This window comes from Takifugu flavidus, unplaced genomic scaffold, assembly GCF_003711565.1.
Source record: "Takifugu flavidus isolate HTHZ2018 unplaced genomic scaffold, ASM371156v2 ctg502, whole genome shotgun sequence".
In the NCBI taxonomy this organism is placed as follows: domain Eukaryota; kingdom Metazoa; phylum Chordata; class Actinopteri; order Tetraodontiformes; family Tetraodontidae; genus Takifugu; species Takifugu flavidus.
Window position 1 is genome coordinate 23,898 of NW_026622117.1, and position 19,758 is coordinate 43,655.

At 40.8% G+C, this 19,758-nt stretch overlaps 2 protein-coding genes and 3 long non-coding RNA genes across 8 annotated transcripts; 4 read left to right on the forward strand and 1 right to left on the reverse strand.

Annotated features, from left to right (window-relative positions):
• The first annotated feature begins 565 nt into the window (after positions 1-565).
• On the forward strand, positions 566-1,186 carry LOC130520745 (fatty acid-binding protein, brain-like). Its single transcript, XM_057024469.1, has 3 exons — positions 566-638; positions 721-893; positions 998-1,186. Exons 1-3 carry the CDS (start codon positions 566-568, stop codon positions 1,118-1,120), a joined length of 369 nt encoding a protein of 122 aa, XP_056880449.1. The 3' UTR covers positions 1,121-1,186.
• A 453-nt stretch (positions 1,187-1,639) lies between these two features.
• On the forward strand, positions 1,640-3,100 carry LOC130520742 (uncharacterized). Its single transcript, XR_008949026.1, has 2 exons — positions 1,640-1,866; positions 2,185-3,100. It is a non-coding gene; the product is annotated as an uncharacterized LOC130520742 (long non-coding RNA).
• Positions 3,101-3,232: 132 nt separating this feature from the next.
• On the reverse strand, positions 3,233-5,157 carry LOC130520743 (uncharacterized). The gene is made up of 2 exons (XR_008949027.1): positions 3,577-5,157; positions 3,233-3,516 (listed from the first exon to the last, which is right to left on the reverse strand). It is a non-coding gene; the product is annotated as an uncharacterized LOC130520743 (long non-coding RNA).
• A 6,029-nt stretch (positions 5,158-11,186) lies between these two features.
• LOC130520744 (uncharacterized) lies at positions 11,187-12,451 on the forward strand. The gene is made up of 2 exons (XR_008949028.1): positions 11,187-11,493; positions 11,598-12,451. It is a non-coding gene; the product is annotated as an uncharacterized LOC130520744 (long non-coding RNA).
• A 1,152-nt stretch (positions 12,452-13,603) lies between these two features.
• LOC130520738 (uncharacterized) lies at positions 13,604-19,752 on the forward strand. 4 transcript variants are annotated; one of them, XM_057024454.1, is made up of 10 exons: positions 13,604-14,050; positions 14,276-14,292; positions 14,559-14,750; positions 14,872-15,074; positions 15,152-15,179; positions 15,991-16,076; positions 16,207-16,234; positions 18,739-18,812; positions 18,956-18,983; positions 19,119-19,752. In XM_057024454.1, exons 1-10 carry the CDS (start codon positions 14,013-14,015, stop codon positions 19,148-19,150), a joined length of 726 nt encoding a protein of 241 aa, XP_056880434.1. In that variant the 5' UTR covers positions 13,604-14,012; the 3' UTR covers positions 19,151-19,752. The 4 variants fall into 4 exon arrangements, 2 of the variants coding, with proteins under 2 accessions (XP_056880434.1, XP_056880435.1); XM_057024455.1 differs by having other exon boundaries at positions 15,991-16,064; XR_008949022.1 differs by lacking the exons at positions 18,739-18,812; positions 18,956-18,983; positions 19,119-19,752 and adding exons at positions 17,230-17,421; positions 17,543-17,642 and having other exon boundaries at positions 13,606-14,050.
• Positions 19,753-19,758: the final 6 nt, after the last annotated feature.

Genomic DNA, 19,758 nt, shown 5'->3' on the forward strand with positions numbered 1-19,758 from the left:
TGGATGGATGGATGGATGGATGGATGGATGGATGGATGGGTGGATGGATGGATGGACGGACCAGTGATCATCCTAATCTCCACGGTATCTGACTGAGCGTTACCTTGATGATGGTCAGGCTCACTGGAGAGGGGGGGCCGGGACATGAGGAAATGATTCATGGGGATTTGAAGACTACTCTTCTGCCGGTAGCATCATTATAACATGCTTTTCATTGTTGTAGTTGGATTTTTTTGGGGTCATCTTTAAAATGGAGAATTTCTCCTTTTTAGCACCACATCAACCTGAGCTGGCTGCAGGAATTAGAGTAATTACATCATCGCGCATACAAATGAGCTAATTTAGCTTTGCCCCACCTCTCTACGGGTCAGTAGGACCGTGACCCAATTTAACCGTCCAATAAGGAACAGAGCAAAAATCTCCTGAGCCAATGGGACCCGTGGCCCTGCCCACCTGCATGCATAATAATAAGGCGCGGAATAATAACACACTGGGGGGAAACTTGAACGACCGCAGCTCACTCACTGTGCTCTTCAGAATACTTGGTCTCTGAAAAACCATCACCATGGTCGACGCCTTCTGTGCAACCTGGAAACTGGTGGAGAGCGAGAACTTTGATGATTACATGAAAGCCCTCGGTCAGTAATGTGCTTCTACCTTTTGCTTTGCTCTTTTTCTTTGATCTCAGTGTTGAAATGTGCTTCATATGTCATGTCCCAGACGTGGGCTTCGCCACCCGACAGGTCGGGAACATGACCAAACCGACCGTCATCATCAGCCTGGAGGGCGATAACGTGGTGGTTCGCACCCAGAGCACCTTCAAAAACACAGAGATCTCCTTCAAGCTGGGGGAGGAGTTTGATGAAACCACCGCCGACGACAGGAACTGTAAAGTAAGAACAAACACTTTCAATCATCTCAGATCGGCATATTCTGGAGTAATCAAGATTAATTGGCCACACTTTTCAGTACGGTCACCATGTGTTGTGTCTCTCAGTCTACAGTGTCTCTGGAGGGAGACAAGTTGGTCCACGTCCAAAAGTGGGACGGCAAAGAGACCACGTTCGTCAGAGAGATCAAGGACGGCAAGATGGTCATGGTACGTTTCTGTCTAAAGTGAACTATGACATAAATAACATCTAAAAGTATAGCATCATGGAACGTAGGCCCAACTACTTTGTTTTTTAGTGTTATTCAATATGAGGGATTACACTGTAAAACAAGAACACTTACTAAGCTATAATTTAATGGTCTACTTTATATTTTTTTTCTGTGTGATTTCTGGGCAGCAGCAAAATCAACACACATGTAGAAATACACATTCCCACATGTCCAGTCAAATCCCGAATCAAAACAGACATTGACGAGGCCCTGGAGGGACTCCCAGGTAGCAACTTAAGTGTGAATGTGATGGAACTAAATGTAACATGAAGATTCAAAGTTGTTAAAGCAGAAGTGAAAGTGAAACTTACCTTCCTGAGTCACCCTGGTGTTTTCTATGTCTCCAGATAATAAAGCAGTAATTCTGGTGGTGATGCATCACACTTTGATCCTGATCTGGTGACTGTAGAGAGCAGATTACAGGAGCTCCCTAGAAACGTCCGCCTCACTGTCGACCCCCTGTTCTATCAAGGCAGGCTCCTCAGGTGTAACTGTGAGTATTATTTACACCTAGATTCTCATACCTGAACGTCCCTCTGAAGGCGTCACCATGCTAATTTTCTTTGAACCATATGGGACTGATGGCAGGCATCGCTGTTGCTGTTGTGTTGGTGATTCTTGTCACTGTCATTGTTATTGTAGTTGTCTTGATCTGGAATTACCTCGTCGTTCCAGGGGGCTCCATTTGGAATCCCTGGAGCAGCAGTAAGTATGAATTTAATCCTAAACGGGTGTTACAGTGACATTTCCTCCAAATACATTTTTATTAGCAGGCTAAATTTTTTTACAGACAGCCTCAATAATTAAGTTGGTTTCAAAATCTTTTTGTTTACTCCATGTATGTCCATGATTTATGACTGTTTTAAGGCTCATTTAGTTGTTATGAGCTTTTATCCAAATCTGTCCTCCTTTGCACAAATGTGAAGTAAAAGGGAACAAATCTTCAGACTTTTGAAATTAATATAAAACTCTGTGACGTTCATGGTTCTGCTGTTTTTTGTCCCATTTTTTTCTGTGCTTTAGGTGTGTGGTATCGCCATGTGTGGTCCTTCTGGTGGAAATGTTGGAACTGTTGTCTGTATTTTTTCTCCGGGTCAAGATGGTTGGTTAATTGGGTTTGTGTCAGTTTGGGACTCAGAGGGGCCAGACCTCGTTGATGTGGGTACACCAGGCAGAAGACATCAACAGAAGAACACAGATGTTTGGCTAGAGTTCGTATCTCCTTGATCATTTAAGCACCGCTAATGTGTTGCCTTCACAATGTGTAACAACAATAGATTGATTCATATTTGTGAAGCTGTTCTTTGTAAATCAGTCACAGGATTCATTTCTTCAGATTTCAATCTATTGTGTAGCTTGAAAAATATGTTTGAGATAAAATATGTTTTTCTGAACTACTTTAATGTCAATGCTTAGAACGGACACGCAGGAGAGTCAGATGACTTGTGTTGAAATGAAGTGGTGAAGTGACACCAACACAGCAACAGTTCACGCAGCACCAGCACCCACCCTGATGAGACATTTGTACTGAGAGGTATATCAGGCACGAGGAAGTGAAGGTCACCGGCCAGCCAGTGACCTTCACTATCCTGTAAAGAAGGTGCTAACCTTGAATACAACAGAATGATCTGTCACTGAGAGCTCAGAAGCTACTTCAGGACAGTGAGTGAGAGTAAATACAATCTATAGCAGAGGTGTCAAACTCAAATAGCCAGTGGGCCAAAATTCAAAACTGGGACAAAGTCACGGGCCAACATTGATATTTATTGAAAAAAATCTTCCTCCAGCTATACGTTGGAACCTTTTGATATGGACCCAAACTAGTTTTGCTCAACAACTGAACATGGAACAAGCAAATCTTAACACAATACAATATATAATTTATTATTGCACACATGCAAAATTCAAATTCAAATAAAAAAAAAACAAATCACTGGCATTCATTTCTTCTCTTTATTTGCAGCCTTCTGCATTAAATTTCAACAGTAATTTTTTGCCATTGTAAGTTAATGTAATTGTTAGGTTCAAACGACCTGAAACACGAGAAAAACAAATGAGGCAAAGACAACAGTTTTGAATTTTACTTGCAAGGAGGACGGAGAGATGTGCTCAGTTACAGATCTCCAACACGTTCTGACGCACACCTCCTGCCATCCTTCTTTTATTGAAATTAGGAGGTTCCTAGTTACAGAAGTCAAATGTGTCTAAGGGAGGGGAAAACACAAGATAGCAGGTCACAAACAAAGCAAAAGACTGTAAACCATAATGGTGAGATTATATGTAGGCCTTCACTGATTTGATTAGCTTAGCTCGCAAACAGCACATTCTTCCATATCAGACAGATTAAAAGAACAGCTCCTGGGTCAGGCCCTAACCCTAACCCACCTCCTGGGTCAGGCCCTAACCCTAACCCACCTCCTGGGTCAGGCCCTAACCCTAACCCACCTCCTGGGTCATGCCCTGCAGCTCTGTCTCCAGTCAATGCCACTTCTCCAACAGCAGCCACATTTCTGTCGCCCTTGACCAGAGAAGTTCGAGTTGACATATCAAGCATCATGAACATTAAGCATTAGCAAATAATAGGAAACATTAAATAATGAGAAACAATATAACGAGAATAAAGAATATAACAAGGCAAAAGCAAATAAGAGATAACTTTAATATAATGGATCTAACATTTCCCTCCTGTTTATCACATATTTGCTTCAAATTCTCATAATCATTTAACAACCTCTTCCAGTAGATTCCAGAAGTCATGTTTATGAACACAAATACATTTACACTCAGGGGAAAATTAGCTCAATTCCCTCATAGTCTTCAGAGTCTGTAGTCAAATCCAGCTCTTGTCTGCTGATTAAGGGATACAACTCGGCCATACGGTTTTCCATGGGAGCGATAGCTGTGGTGATAAGGCAGTTAATAAGAGAACGCAGACAGGGAATACAACAACATCCACACAAGGTAAAGATTGCAGCAAAAACAGCTACAGAAATCAGGATAGATGTAACCAATGCTTTATACTTCCCAAACACATTCATCCATTCGTCCCACATCGCGGTCTTTGCTCCTGAGTGCTCCTTCATCTTGCTGTTCAGGGTGCGAAGGCCTTCTATGGCCAGTGTGAGACTCCCATCCGACGCAGTGTTGTTAGGAATGAAGGTGCAACATTGATCTCCAAACACAGCACACACACACACCACCTTTCTCAGCTGACAACATATCCACTGCGATCCTGTTCTGGAATGCCATAAGGGAAGTAGCCGACAGTTGGCTATGAACAGCCTCAAAACCGCTCTGAGTCCAATTTCCTAAACGTTGAACATTGTAATGGATGTAGTTGATCCTGTCTACATTCTTATTTATTGTACACCACCAACAAATAGAAGATTCAAAACTAGCAGCTACTTGATCCACTAATTTATACTCATCTGGAACACTGCGTGGAACACCGATAGCATCAATATACGTAGGAACATTTTCCGATAACCATGTAGATCTTTTATTACGATGTCACTGTTCAGGCATAAATCCATGCGTGTGAGTGACTAATTGATCAGCCGACGTAGGGAACACAGAAATTAGCATAAGAAGTGTTACTAAGCACATAGTCCTGTAGCTCTCATAGGCAATGTATCAAACAGTCTCTCATCTCCACACCACCAGAAATAAAATAAATAACAGAGACACAACTTCAGAACACTATAATGCATGCATGAGCAGCAGGGTGCAACAAATGAACTTTCCAACAGACAAAAAACATACATCATTTTACAGTAAGAACAGTTTTTCGTTTTGCATTGAAAATTGTATCAAAACTACTTTCAGGACGAACAAGCTATTAAAGAGGTGTTAAAGAAGTGAAGCTGAAATAATGGAGGTGGTGAGCTTCAGGTGAATGAAAAGCTTCCAGGTCAAATACAGCATAAGAGCTGACCTGCTGTTGCCACATTGGTCCTTTAGGTTGTTATTTGCACTTCGCTTGTCATGCCGTATTTTGGTAACCATACAAATAAAAACACGCATATGAAGAAAAAACACACTCCCAAACATTTAATTGCACTCTGTAGCCACTTGGGAATCATTTGAACTTATTCGGTTTCAACTGAGTTGGAGACTTTGTATAGCTATTGTGATTATCAGGAATACTATGATTACAGTTAGCACCGAGGCTAGCATACTAGCCTAGCCAATCCTCTGTATTTCTCTCTCTTTTTTTTCTTCTTTTTTTAAATTATCTTTTGTTTATTGTTGCTGTCCTTGTGATGTTTATGAAATCGGTACACTATTTATGGACCATAACCTGTTGAGGTAGCCTCCCTAAGTGAGTCGGCGGCTCTTAAAACTTCACTGACTTTCGGGTCTACCCAGACTCTATTCGTCTAAGTCCACCCTATTATCAGACTTTGCATCACCTTCCCGGTCGGAGTTTTCAACAGAAATGACCTTCTTGCAATGAGTGAGGTGTACCCAGGTTGATCTTTCAGCTATTTTAGCAGCAGTAGGTGTAGACAAAAGAACTTGGTAGGGTCCTTCCCACTTAGGAGAATACCAGTGTTTCTTTTTTACGCTTCTCACTAGGACCCAATCGCCTGGCTCCACCGTTCTGTTGGGAGACAGAGGGCGTCTCGGTTTCATGACCTTGCTTTTGTTTTTCTAACATTTTTCTCATGTAATCAGCTAGATTAGACTCATCATTTGTCTCCCAGTAGTTTGTGAACTGAGGAAGCCTGTACGGTCTTCCAAATAAGATCTCATAAGGAGTTAGGCCTGCGGTGCTTGTAATGTTTATATAGAGCTTAGCCAAATCAACACATTGTGTCCACGTCTCCCCGTCTCTTCCATGCATTTCTTCAGTCTATTTTTAATAGTGCCATTAGTTCTTTCAACTAAGCCTGCGCTCTGAGGATGATAGGAGCAATGATGTTTTAAGTCAATATGAAACACAACAGTGATCTTTTTAACAACTTGATTTACAAAATGAGTACCATTATTACAGTATTTTTTTTTCCTTCACTTTTATTTAATTCTACAAAGTCTATATTTATAGTTTGGAATGGATATTGGGGAGCAGGAAATTTTCCTCTCCTTGGTCTCAGATTTCCCTGTGAATTATGTCTTGCACACGTCAGACATGTTCTACAAAAAAATCTTGAATAAGAATTAAATCCATAGGTTGTATAATGCTGCTGTATCTGTCCTACCATCCCCTCCTGTTGAGACATGTGTTACACCATGGCTCAATATAGCAGCATATTTACACAGATTTTCTGGTAGGATAGATTTTCCTGCTGGTCATACATAGATTCTTCTTTTAGGTTAGGTTGCTCATTTTTCTTTGATGAGCCGTCTACAAACAAAAATGCTCCAGCTTTTAAAGGTTGATCTAAATCACTTCTACTTTTTGCAGTTTGTTCAGCTAATTCTTGGCAGTCATGTGGTTCTCCGTCATCTGTTTTGTGCCTTTCCTATGGCTATATCTCTCAACTTACTTTGTTCCATCTATGTCTCTCAACTTACTTTGTTCCATCTATGTCTCTCAACTTACTTTGTTCCATCTATATGTCTCTCAACTTACTTTGTTCCATCTATGTCTCTCAACTTACTTTGTTCCATCTATATGTCTCTCAACTTACTTTCTCAATTTCCAGGTTTGTCTGCAACTCCAGAATATCTGTAGTGCAGAGTTTGCCTGAAAGATTCAACTTTCTTCTCCACCTTTCCTGACTTATTTTCCCCGAACCTTCTGCATCTCCTTCCACAAACTTTTCATCCTCCTCAAGTTCGGCATCCTTTTTCTTGAACAGCGGCATTTTGTACTATGTGGTCTCACAGAAAGGTTCTCTGGCACACAGTCAAAGGGAGGACACTAACACGGCCTTCTACTGTGCACTATCTGCACAGCAGTGTTAGTTTTAAGGGATGAAACCCATCCTTTGTCCCCTGATCACCAGTACTTCGATTTCTTATGAGGCAAAATAAGAAAACACAGGACTAGCAGAGTTCTCCTATCAACTCTTTCAATGGCTTAGTCCTCCATTCACACACAAACACAATTTCCTATTTTCTTAAATACTTAAATACTGCTAAGTTATAACCTACTTAATTAATGGCTAAGTATAACCCACTTAATTATGGCTAAGTTTAACCAGGTCTCACCTCTGAGGCAACAATTTGTTGTGAGTTTAGCTGTCCTTTGAATCCATAATCAGTTATCTGCTTATCTAGATTAGTGAGTTTCTTTGGATTTTGTTCTTCGAGGAATTTCCAGTCCTTACACCGCAATTCATCTCTGGGCCTTTGTTTGCTTTTACTTGTCCACATTTTTGGAGAATTAGGTTTTAACTTTTAGCTCTTCTTTTCTCTCTGTTTGTTGTTATGATTTTTTTTTTGTTGTTTTCATTTTACGAGTTAACCTTATCCTAATTTACAGTTGTTTTATTTATTTATTTATTTATTTTTTATTATTAAGAATTTGGTCCAGTCTTGCACATAGGGTGACCTAAAACTGGAATGTTGATCTCAGTGGGGTGATAATTAATCAAACCGTTGTGGTACTTCTCACTTCAACTCTTTGGAGTGGAGAGTCTTGCCTCTGCATCCACCAGGGCCTTATCACTTACAGCCCCACTGCTTTGGTATGATTGAAAATACCTAGCGGTATTTAACAATCCTTTCACACTCACAATCACTCTTTTGGATGATTTGTCGTGACTTAATTTCTTTTTCACGTGGCCAGGACTCCCTTGCCCTGCCTTGGTACTTCCCTTAGTACTCTTGTTTGCCTGCCATTGACTAGTATTCACAGGGTTTGTTTCTCATTGCGTCTCACAGAGGATTTTCGGGTTCCTCTCTCCCAAAACACCGCCTTAGTGTCTATCGCAATTTTTACATTAAGTCCCCGACAATCATCATCACACACACACTTTTGAATTCAAGACATGCTCACCACTGTTGTCTTTCCTCCTGGAATTCCGTCAACCGTCAGGATCCAAGCAGTGAGCCGAAGCCCAGTCCCGGAAAGGGTATCTTAGGTCGCTTTGAGGCGGCCTGCCGTGGCCACGGTCTTTCCTGAGGTTCAGCCTCACCCACTGGACCCTTCAGGTGTGTTGGAATCCGGCTCGAAGGACCAAAATGTTAGGTTCAAAATACCTGAAACACGAGAAAAACAAATGAGGCAAAGAGCCTCCCTAAGTGAGTCGGCGGCTCTTAAAACTTCACTGACTTTCGGGTCTACCCAGACTCTATTCGTCTAAGTCCACCCTATTATCAGACTTTGCATCACCTTCCCGGTCGGAGTTTTCAACAGAAATGACCTTCTTGCAATGAGTGAGGTGTACCCAGGTTGATCTTTCAGCTATTTTAGCAGCAGTAGGTGTAGACAAAAGAACTTGGTAGGGTCCTTCCCACTTAGGAGAATACCAGTGTTTCTTTTTTACGCTTCTCACTAGGACCCAATCGCCTGGCTCCACCGTTCTGTTGGAGACAGAGGGCGTCTCGGTTTCATGACCTTGCTTTTGTTTTTCTAACATTTTTCTCATGTAATCAGCTAGATTAGACTCATCATTTGTCTCCCAGTAGTTTGTGAACTGAGGAAGCCTGTACGGTCTTCCAAATAAGATCTCATAAGGAGTTAGGCCTGCGGTGCTTGTAATGTTTATATAGAGCTTAGCCAAATCAATACATTGTGTCCACGTCCCCGTCTCTTCCATGCATTTCTTCAGTCTATTTTTAATAGTGCCATTAGTTCTTTCAACTAAGCCTGCGCTCTGAGGATGATAGGAGCAATGATGTTTTAAGTCAATATGAAACACAACAGTGATCTTTTTAACAACTTGATTTACAAAATGAGTACCATTATTACAGTAATTTTTTTTCCCTTCACTTTTATTTAATTCTACAAAGTCTATATTTATAGTTTGGAATGGATATTGGGGAGCAGGAAATTTTCCTCTCCTTGGTCTCAGATTTCCCTGTGAATTATGTCTTGCACACGTCAGACATGTTCTACAAAAAAATTTTGAATAAGAATTAAATCCATAGGTTGTATAAAGCTGCTGTATCTGTCCTACCATCCCTCCTGTTGAGACATGTGTTACACCATGACTCAATATAGCAGCATATTTACACAGATTTTCTGGTAGGATAGATTTTCCTGCTGGTCATACATAGATTATTCTTTTAAGGTTGCTCATTTTTCTTTGATGAGCCGTCTACAAACAAAAATGCTCCAGCTTTTAAAGGTTGATCTAAATCACTTCTACTTTTTGCAGTTTGTTCAGCTAATTCTTGGCAGTCATGTGGTTCTCCGTCATCTGTTTTGTGCCTTTCCTATGGCTATATCTCTCAACTTACTTTGTTCCATCTATGTCTCTCAACTTACTTTGTTCCATCTATGTCTCTCAACTTACTTTGTTCCATCTATATGTCTCTCAACTTACTTTGTTCCATCTATGTCTCTCAACTTACTTTGTTCCATCTATATGTCTCTCAACTTACTTTCTCAATTTCCAGGTTTGTCTGCAACTCCAGAATATCTGTAGTGCAGAGTTTGCCTGAAAGATTCAACTTTCTTCTCCACCTTTCCTGACTTATTTCCCCGAACCTTCTGCATCTCCTTCCACAAACTTTTCATCCTCCTCAAGTTCGGCATCTTTTTTCTTGAACAGCGGCATTTTGTACTATGTGGTCTCACAGAAAAGTTCTCTGGCACACAGTCAAAGGGAGGACACTAACACGGCCTTCTACTGTGCACTATCTGCACAGCAGTGTTAGTTTTAAGGGATGAAACCCATCCTTTGTCCCCTGATCACCAGTACTTCGATTTCTTATGAGGCAAAATAAGAAAACACAGGACTAGCAGAGTTCTCCTATCAACTCTTTCAATGGCTTAGTCCTCCATTCACACACAAACACAATTTCCTATTTTCTTAACTTAAATACTGCTAAGTTATAACCTACTTAATTAATGGCTAAGTATAACCCACTTAATTATGGCTAAGTTTAACCAGGTCTCACCTCTGAGGCAACAATTTGTTGTGAGTTTAGCTGTCCTTTGAATCCATAATCAGTTATCTGCTTATCTAGATTAGTGAGTTTCTTTGGATTTTGTTCTTCGAGGAATTTCCAGTCCTTACACCGCAATTCATCTCTGGGCCTTTGTTTGCTTTTACTTGTCCACATTTTTGGAGAATTAGGTTTTAACTTTTAGCTCTTCTTTTCTCTCTGTTTGTTGTTATGTTTTTTTTTTGTTTTCATTTTACGAGTTAACCTTATCCTAATTTACAGTTGTTTATTTATTTATTTATTTATTTATTATTATTAAGAATTTGGTCCAGTCTTGCACATAGGGTGACCTAAAACTGGAATGTTGATCTCAGTGGGGTGATAATTAATCAAACCGTTGTGGTACTTCTCACTTCAACTCTTTGGAGTGGAGAGTCTTGCCTCTGCATCCACCAGGGCCTTATCACTTACAGCCCCACTGCTTTGGTATGATTGAAAATACCTAGCGGTATTTAACAATCCTTTCACACTCACAATCACTCTTTTGGATGATTTGTCGTGACTTAATTTCTTTTTCACGTGGCCAGGACTCCCTTGCCCTGCCTTGGTACTTCCCTTAGTACTCTTGTTTGCCTGCCATTGACTAGTATTCACAGGGTTTGTTTCTCATTGCGTCTCACAGAGGATTTTCGGGTTCCTCTCTCCCAAAACACCGCCTTAGTGTCTATCGCAATTTTTACATTAAGTCCCCGACAATCATCATCACACACACACTTTTGAATTCAAGACATGCTCACCACTGTTGTCTTTCCTCCTGGAATTCCGTCAACCGTCAGGATCCAAGCAGTGAGCCGAAGCCCAGTCCCGGAAAGGGTATCTTAGGTCGCTTTGAGGCGGCCTGCCGTGGCCACGGTCTTTCCTGAGGTTCAGCCTCACCCACTGGACCCTTCAGGTGTGTTGGAATCCGGCTCGAAGGACCAAAATGTTAGGTTCAAAATACCTGAAACACGAGAAAAACAAATGAGGCAAAGACAACAGTTTTGAATTTTACTTGCAAGGAGAACGGAGAGATGTGCTCAGTTACAGATCTCCAACACGTTCTGACGCACACCTCCCGCCATCCTTCTTTTATTGAAATTAGGAGGTCCCTAGTTACAGAAGTCAAATGTGTCTAAGGGAGGGGAAAACACAAGATAGCAGGTCACAAACAAAGCAAAAGACTGTAAACCATAATGGTGAGATTATATGTAGGCCTTCACTGATTTGATTAACTTAGCTCGCAAACAGCACATTCTTCCATATCAGACAGATTAAAAGAACAGCTCCTGGGTCAGGCCTAACCCTAACCCACCTCCTGGGTCATGCCCTGCAGCTCTGTCTCCAGTCAATGCCACTTCTCCAACAGCCGCCACATTTCTGTCGCCCTTGACCAGAGAAGTTCGAGTTGACATATCAAGCATCATGAACATTAAGCATTAGCAAATAATAGGAAACATTAAATAATGAGAAACAATATAACGAGAATAAAGAATATAACAAGGCAAAAGCAAATAAGAGATAACTTTAATATAATGGATCTAACAGTAATGTAAATGTAAGGCCTTTTCATCTCTTCTACGTTCTGGCACCTTTGGGTCATTTCCAGGTGCTTGTGTTTGTCTTGGTGTTGCGTTTTATATTGTCATCTGTTGTTGTTCTCCTTGTACTGCACATTGGCTCTACATACAAGAAGACAGGTCCGTCTTTTACATATCTAAACAGATATTCTGCCTCCTACCTGTTCAGAAAGGTCCTATTTTCTTCCTTTCCTTTAATCATTTTTCAGAGGGGTAGTGCCAGAATTAGCATTAGCATATAAGGTCGCTATGACTACTTTCTCTTTCTTGGTGGTTGGCAAGACACATATTGGTTTATTACCACCACCAACTGATGTAGAGTGTGGATTTTCACACCAAAACACCAGCAGAGCTGGTATTTGTAGTATTAGCTCAAGCGCTTTAAGTGATAATACCGGCGGGCCAGCTCTAATAGTCAATTGGTATGGCTTCGCGGGCCAAATATAATTACATTGCGGGCCAAATTTGCCCACGGGCCAGAGTTTGACACCTGTGATCTATAGGATAATTTAGGATTTAAGAAGTCATTTTTCCGACACAAGAATATTGAAAATTTCCTCATCAGATCAAATCAAATCAGAAGGAATCGAGTTGGAATAAAGGTCTTAATGTAGATTTATACAACTGTTAATTTTCCTTTTGTAACATTAAAATCTTTTAGTTTTAACCTACTTTGTTATACAGTTTTGTCGATGCGGACTCTGCACTGGTCCGTAGTGGTGAAGAGAGAGCTGAGCCGAAAGGCGAAGCTCTCGATTTACCGGTCGATCTTCGTTCCTACCCTCACCTATGGTCATGAGCTTTGGGTAATGACCGAAAGAACAAGGTCACGGGTACAAGCGGCTGAAATGAGCTTCCTCCGTAGGGTGGCTGGGCTCTCCCTTAGAGATAGGGTGAGAAGCTCTGCCATCCGGGAGGAGCTCGGAGTAGAGTCGCTGCTCCTCCCGTTGAGAGGAGCCAGATGAGGTGGCTTGGGCATCCAGTCAGGATGCCCCCTGGACGCCTCCCTGGTGAGGTGTTCAGGGCATGTCCCTCCGGTAGGAGACCTCCGGGAAGACCCAGGACACGTTGGAGAGACTATGTCTCTCGACTGGTCTGGGCTTCTCTCCTTAGGCTGCTGCCCCCGCGACCCGACCCCGGATAAGCGGTAGAGAATGGATGGATGGATGGATGGATGGATGGATGGATGGTTTGGCCAATTAGGAGCAAAAGTGCATCTAATGTGTGTATTTTTAAATAACACTAAAGTGAAGAAAACCACAGAAGTCAGTTTAAACTATATGGACATTTACATGAACATAAAATCAAAGCACTGGTCTGTTTGAAAATGCATAGATAGATAGATAGATTAGATAGATAGATAGATAGATATAGATAGATAGAGATAGATATAGATAGATAGATAGATAGATAGATAGATAGATAGATAGATAGATAGATAGATAGATAGATAGATAGATAGATCAAATCACGACAGTTTAAGGTTTTATTTTAATGTGAAATTAAAAAAAAGTCAGGTCCAAACTATAGACACACAACTCTTGGTTATATTGTGGCGGAGATTTGGGGGCGGGGCTCTGTCACCGGGAGGATTATGGGTAGGGGGCGTGGTTTTGATGCTCTTGGAGTTTATATTGCTCCATTTATCTGCTACTCAAAATTATTGTATTATTACTATCGTTGTCAACGTGATATCAGACACTTTTGTATTATTTTATTGTCTTATTACTATTGTTGTCGACGTGATGTCAGACACTTTTGTATTATTTTATTGTATTATCACTATTGTTGTCGATGTGATGTCAGAGACTTTTGTATTATTTTATTGTATTATTACTATTGTTGTCGATGTGATGTCAGACACTTTTGTATTATTTTATTGTATTAATACTATTGTTGTCAACGTGATGTCAGACACTTGCTGAAGGCTCCGTAAGTGACGTCAACTGACCAGCTGAGGGTGCTGGATCACTGCAGGAATTTAGGCTTTTTCTATCTTTATAGTTATATCAAACAAAAATCAAGATTCCCATTCTAACTCAATTATACAAGTATTTCAAAACAATAACGCCTGACGATATCGACTAAAGCTAAAAACAAAAAACCTGGGAGGATCCACGATGTGGCAGCAGCCCGCATCTGTGGGATTGGTGATTGAGGCCACGTCATTTGAGCAAAGCGAAAGTGAAATCGGTTCTTCTCCACGGAGAGGGACGCGTCCAGACTGGGACTATGTCAGAGACACTACACGCAAACTATCAATCGATTTCGTGAGTATTCATTAAACATTCTTACACTGACGAATCCCTGCGAGTGGCCTAACAGCAGATCATACGACGCATCGGACTTATTCTCCTTTAAGGTATTTATAGTTGTGTCAGGGGGCCAGTCGTGCACAAGTGACGCACTTTGACAATCTTACAATGTTTCACTTTGGGGTTTCTTTTTGTTGTTTTTGAATTCTGCACTAATGTGGATCTTTCTTTCCACCACAGAGACATGGAGAGAGGTGGTGAGGAAACTATTTGTTTTTTGACAACAGACAGTAAATGTCATCAAATTCTGAATCAGTTTTTAGTCATAACTTGACAACAATCAATTTGTTGTTTTGGTATTTTATGAGCAATGAAGTATTTTAGCTATATTTAACCTTCAGTTCTAAAGGAGGTTTAAGTGTTTCCCACTGGTTCATGTCTGCATGATTTCCATCATCAGGTGAAAGTTCAAAGCTGCTCAGGTTGATTTTCCAATAACACACTTCTTCCTTTCTCTCTTCAGTATCTGGAACAAAGTTCTTTGTCTACGTGGCTTCAGAAACAAAAAACGCTCACATGGAATGGGTTTCCAAAATGAAACGTGTTGGACACACTGAAGTGAACATTCAGGAAGATGCAGATTATTATTTGGTTTTCTGTCCAGTCAAATCCCGAATCAAAACAGAAATTGACGAGGCCCTGGAGGGACTCCCAGGTAGCAACTTAAGTGTGAATGTGATGGAACTAAATGTAACATGAAGATTCAAAGTTGTTAAAGCAGAAGTGAAAGTGAAACTTACCTTGCTGAGTCACCCTGGTCTTTTCTATGTCTCCAGATAATAAAGCAGTAATTCTGGTGGTGATGCATCACACCTTTGATCCTGATCTGGTGATTGTAGAGAGCAGATTACAGGAGCTCCCTAGAAACGTCCGCCTCACTGTCGACTCCCTGTTCTATCAAGGCAGGCTCCTCAGGTGTAACCGCAACGATATTGCCTGGAATCAGATCCAGAAAAGTCTCAACATTCCTATTCCTGAAGTAAACACAAAATGTTAATGAAGGTTGTGCAGGAAGTTGTCTCAGTCCATTAATAACGATCATTTTTGTCATTTCAGCCATCCTGGTGGATGAGACCGTTTAACTGTGAGTATTATTTACACCTGGATCCTCATACCTGAAAGACCTCTGTCACCCTACTGGGTCATGGCACCTAACCCTCACCCTAACCCTAACCTCACCCTAACCCTAACCCTAACCCTCACCCTAACTCTTACTCTTACTCTCCTTCAGACTGCATTTCAGTTCCTTCTGTACTCTGCTGAGCTCAGCAAGGTCTCCAGTAATGAAGGCCCTCTTCTTCTCGTTCAAAGGGCCTTCAGGGCCTTCACTTGTCACCCATGCTTTGTTGTTTGGGTAACAGTGCACCTAAATGTTATGAATTGAATCATTCTGACTTGAAAATGTATCTGTGATTTGAATACTTCATGAGAAGAGAACATGTTTTCATGTCACCTATATTTAACTTCTATCTTTGATTCTAATGAGCGTTACACTAACTTTTAAACACTGATTAACTATATAATGATTCCAGGCATGAACAAAATAATCGGGTCAAAGGCCAAAGGTACCGGTTTAACATAAGAGTGGAGGAAATGTGATTTTTCTGCTACATGGACAAATGTCAGGTGGTTTATAGAGACTTTTAAGTAATTGGTATTTTACTGATTGTGATGTTTGTTTACCAATTTCAGTTTTACATATAATTGCTTTGCCTGTTTAAAGTTATTTATATTTACATTTGACTTTTAATTCAAAACTACATTGACACTATTTCACCTCAGTCTAAACTAAGTGTTTCCCACTGGTTCATGTCTGCATGATTTCCATCATCAGGTGAAAGTTCAAAGCTGCTCAGGTTGATTTTCCAATAACACATCTTCCTTTCTCTCTTCAGTATCTGGAACAAAGTTCCTTGACTACGTGGCTTCAGAAACAAAAAACGCTCACATGGGATTGGTTTCCAAAATGGTATGTAAATGTGTAAGTGTTGCCTGGAATAAGATCCAAAAACTTTCAACATTCCTATTCCTGAAGTAAACACAAAATGTTGATGAAGGTTGTGCAGGAAGTTGTCTCAGTCCATTAATAACGCTCATTTTTGTCATTTCAGCCATCCTGGAGGATGAGACCGTTTAACTGTGAGTATTATTTACAGCTGGATCCTCATACCTGAAAGACCCCTGTCACCCGACTGGGTCATGGCACCTAACCCTCACCCTCACCCTAACCCTAACCCTACCCCCCTAACCCTAACCCTCACCCTCACCCTAACCCAACCCAACCCTAACCCGACCCTAACCCTAACCCTAACCCTCACCCTAACCCTCACCCTAACCCTAACCGAACCCTAACCTCACCCTAAACCTCGCACCCTAACCCTAACCCTAACCCTAACCCTCACCCTCACCCTCCCCTCACCCTAACCCTCACCCTAACCCTAACCCTAACCCTAACCCTTACTCTCCTTCAGACTGCATTTCAGTTCCTTCTGTACTCTGCTGAGCTCAGCAAGGTCTCCAGTAATGAAGGCCCTCTTCTTCTCGTTCAAAAGGGCTTCAGGGCCTTCACTTGTCACACATGCTTTGTTGTTTGGGTAACAGTGCACCTAAATGTCATGAATTGAATCTTTTTGACTTGAAAATGTATCTGTGATTTGAATACTTCATGAGAAAGAACATGTTTTCATGTCATCTATATTTAACTTCTATCTTTGATTCTAATGAGCGTTACACTAACTTTTAAACACTGATTAACTATATAATGATTCCAGGCATGAACAAAAATCGGGTCAAAGGCCAAAGGTAACGGTTTTAACATAAGAGTGGAGGAAATGTGATTTTTCTGCTACATGGACAAATGTCAGGTGGTTTATAGAGACTTTTGAACAATTTGGTATTTTAGTGATTGTGATGTTTGTGGACCAATTTCAGTTTTACAAATAATTGCATTGCTTGTTTAAAGTTATTTATATTTACATTTGACTTTTAATTCAAAACTACATTTACACTGTTTCACGTCAGTCTAAACTATGTGTTTCCCACTGGTTCATGTCTGCATGATTTCCATCATCAGGTGAAAGTTCAAAGCTGCTCAGGTTGATTTTCCAATAACACACTTCTTCCTTTCTCTTCAGTATCTGGAACAAAGTTCTTTGTCTACGTGGCTTCAGAAACAAAAAACGCTCACATGGAATGGGTTCCAAAATGAAAACGTGTTGGACACACTGAAGTGAACATTCAGGAAGATGCAGATTATTATTTGGTTTTCTGTCCAGTCAAATCCCAAATCAAAACAAACATTGACGAGGCCCTGGAGGGACTCCCAGGTAGCAACTTAAGTGTGAATGTGATGGAACTAAATGTAACATGAAGATTCAAATTGTTTAAAGCAGAAGTGAAAGTGAAACTTACCTTCCTGAGTCACCCTGGTCTTTTCTATGTCTCCAGATAATAAAGCAGTAATTCTGGTGGTGATGCATCACACCTTTGATCCTGATCTGGTGATTGTAGAGAGCAGATTACAGGAGCTCCCTAGAAACGTCCGCCGCCTCACTGTCGACTCCCTGTTCTATCAAGGCGGTTCCTCAGGTGTAACCGCAACGATATTGCCTGGAATCAGATCCAGAAAAGTCTCAACATTCCTATTCCTGAAGTAAACACAAAATGTTGATGAAGGTTGTGCAGGAAGTTGTCTCAGTCCATTAATAACGCTCATTTTGTCATTTCAGCCATCCTCGACGAAGGCAGTGGTTGACTGTGAGGTATATTACACCTGGATTCTCATACCTGAAAGACCTCTGTCACCCGACTGGGTCATGGCACCTAACCCTCACCCTCACCCTCACCCTAACCCTAACCCTAACCCTAACCCTCACCCTAACCCTAACCCTCACCCTCACCCTCACCTCACCCTCACCCTACCCTCACCCTCACCCTCACCCTCACCCTAACCCTAACCCTTACTCTCCTTCAGACTGCATTTCAGTTCCTTCTGTACTCTGCTGAGCTCAGCAAGGTCTCCAGTAATGAAGGCCCTCTTCTTCTCGTTCAAAAGGGCCTTCAGGGCCTTCACTTGTCACACATGCTTTGTTGTTTGGGTAACAGTGCACCTAAATGTCATGAATTGAATCAGTTTGACTTGAAAATGTATCTGTGATTTGAATACTTCATGAGAAAAGAACATGTTTTCATGTCATCTATATTTAACTTCTATCTTTGATTCTAATGAGCGTTACACTAACTTTTAAACACTGATTCACTATATAATGATTCCAGGCATGAACAAAATAATCGGGTCAAAGGCCAAAGGTACGGTTTAACATAAGAGTGGAGGAAATGTGATTTTTCTGCTACATGGAAATGTCAGGTGGTGGTTTATAGAGACTTTTGAGTAATTTGGTATTTTAGTGAGTGATGTGATGTTTGTTTACCAATTTCAGTTTTACATATATTTGTGTTGCCTGTTTTAAAGTTTTATATTTACATTTGACTTTTAATTCAAAACTACATTTACACTATTTCACCTCAGTCTAAACTAAGTGTTTCCCACTGGTTCATGTCTGCATGATTTCCATCATCAGGTGAAAGTTCAAAGCTGCTCAGGTTGATTTTCCAATAACACACTTCTTCCTTTCTCTCTTCAGCATCTGGAACAAAGTTCTTTGTCTGCGTGGCTTCAGAAACAAAAAAAAAGCTCATGGGATGGGTTTCCAAAATGGTATGCAAATGTGTAACTGTTGCCTGGAATCAGATCCAGAAAACTTTCAACATTCCTATTCCTGAAGTAAACACAAAATGTTGATGAAGGTTGTGCAGGAAGTTGTCTCAGTCCATTAATAACGCTCATTTTTGTCATTTCAGTCATCCTGGTGTAAGAGACTGTTTAACTGTGAGTATTATTTACAGCTGGATCCTCATACCGAAAGACCTCTGTCACCTACTGGGTCATGGCACCTAACCCTCACCCTAACCCTCACCCTCACCCTCACCCTAACCCTAAACACTAACTCTTACTCTCCTTCAGACTGCATTTCAGTTCCTTCTGTACTCTGCTGAGCTCAGCAAGGTCTCCAGTAATGAAGGCCCTCTTCTTCTCGTTCAAAAGGGCCTTCAGGGCCTTCACTTGTCACCCATGCTTTGTTGTTTGGGTAACAGTGTACCTAAATGTTATGAATTGAATCATTTTGACTTGAAAATGTATCTCTGATTTGAATACTTCATGAGAAGAGAACATGTTTTCATGTCACCTATATTTAACTTCTATCTTTGATTCTAATGAGCGTTACACTAACTTTTAAACACTGATTAACTATATAATGATTCCAGGCATGAACAAAATAATCGGGTCAAAGGCCAAAGGTAACGGTTTAACATAAGAGTGGAGGAAATGTGATTTTTCTGCTACATGGACAAATGTCAGGTGGTTTATAGAGACTTTTGAGTAATTTGGTATTTTACTGATTGTGATGTTTGTTTACGAATTTCAAATATAATTGCATTGCTTGTTTAAAGTTATTTATATTTACATTTGACTTTTAATTCAAAACTACATTTACACTGTTTCACCTCAGTCTAAACTAAGTGTTTCCCACTGGTTCATGTCTGCATGATTTCCATCATCAGGTGAAAGTTCAAAGCTGCTCAGGTTGATTTTCCAATAACAC

Coding starts and splice junctions, on each gene's coding strand:
- LOC130520738 (XM_057024454.1), top strand. CDS start 14,013: ATGTCAGAGACACTACACGCAAACTATCAATCGATTTC. Junction 15,075..15,151: donor TCAACATTCCTATTCCTGAA/GTAAACACAAAA, acceptor TTGTCATTTCAG/CCATCCTGGTGGATGAGACC. Junction 15,180..15,990: donor GTGGATGAGACCGTTTAACT/GTGAGTATTATT, acceptor TTCTCTCTTCAG/TATCTGGAACAAAGTTCCTT.
- LOC130520745 (XM_057024469.1), top strand. CDS start 566: ATGGTCGACGCCTTCTGTGCAACCTGGAAACTGGTGGAGAGCGAGAAC. Junction 639..720: donor TGATTACATGAAAGCCCTCG/GTCAGTAATGTG, acceptor GTCATGTCCCAG/ACGTGGGCTTCGCCACCCGA. Junction 894..997: donor CCGACGACAGGAACTGTAAA/GTAAGAACAAAC, acceptor TGTGTCTCTCAG/TCTACAGTGTCTCTGGAGGG.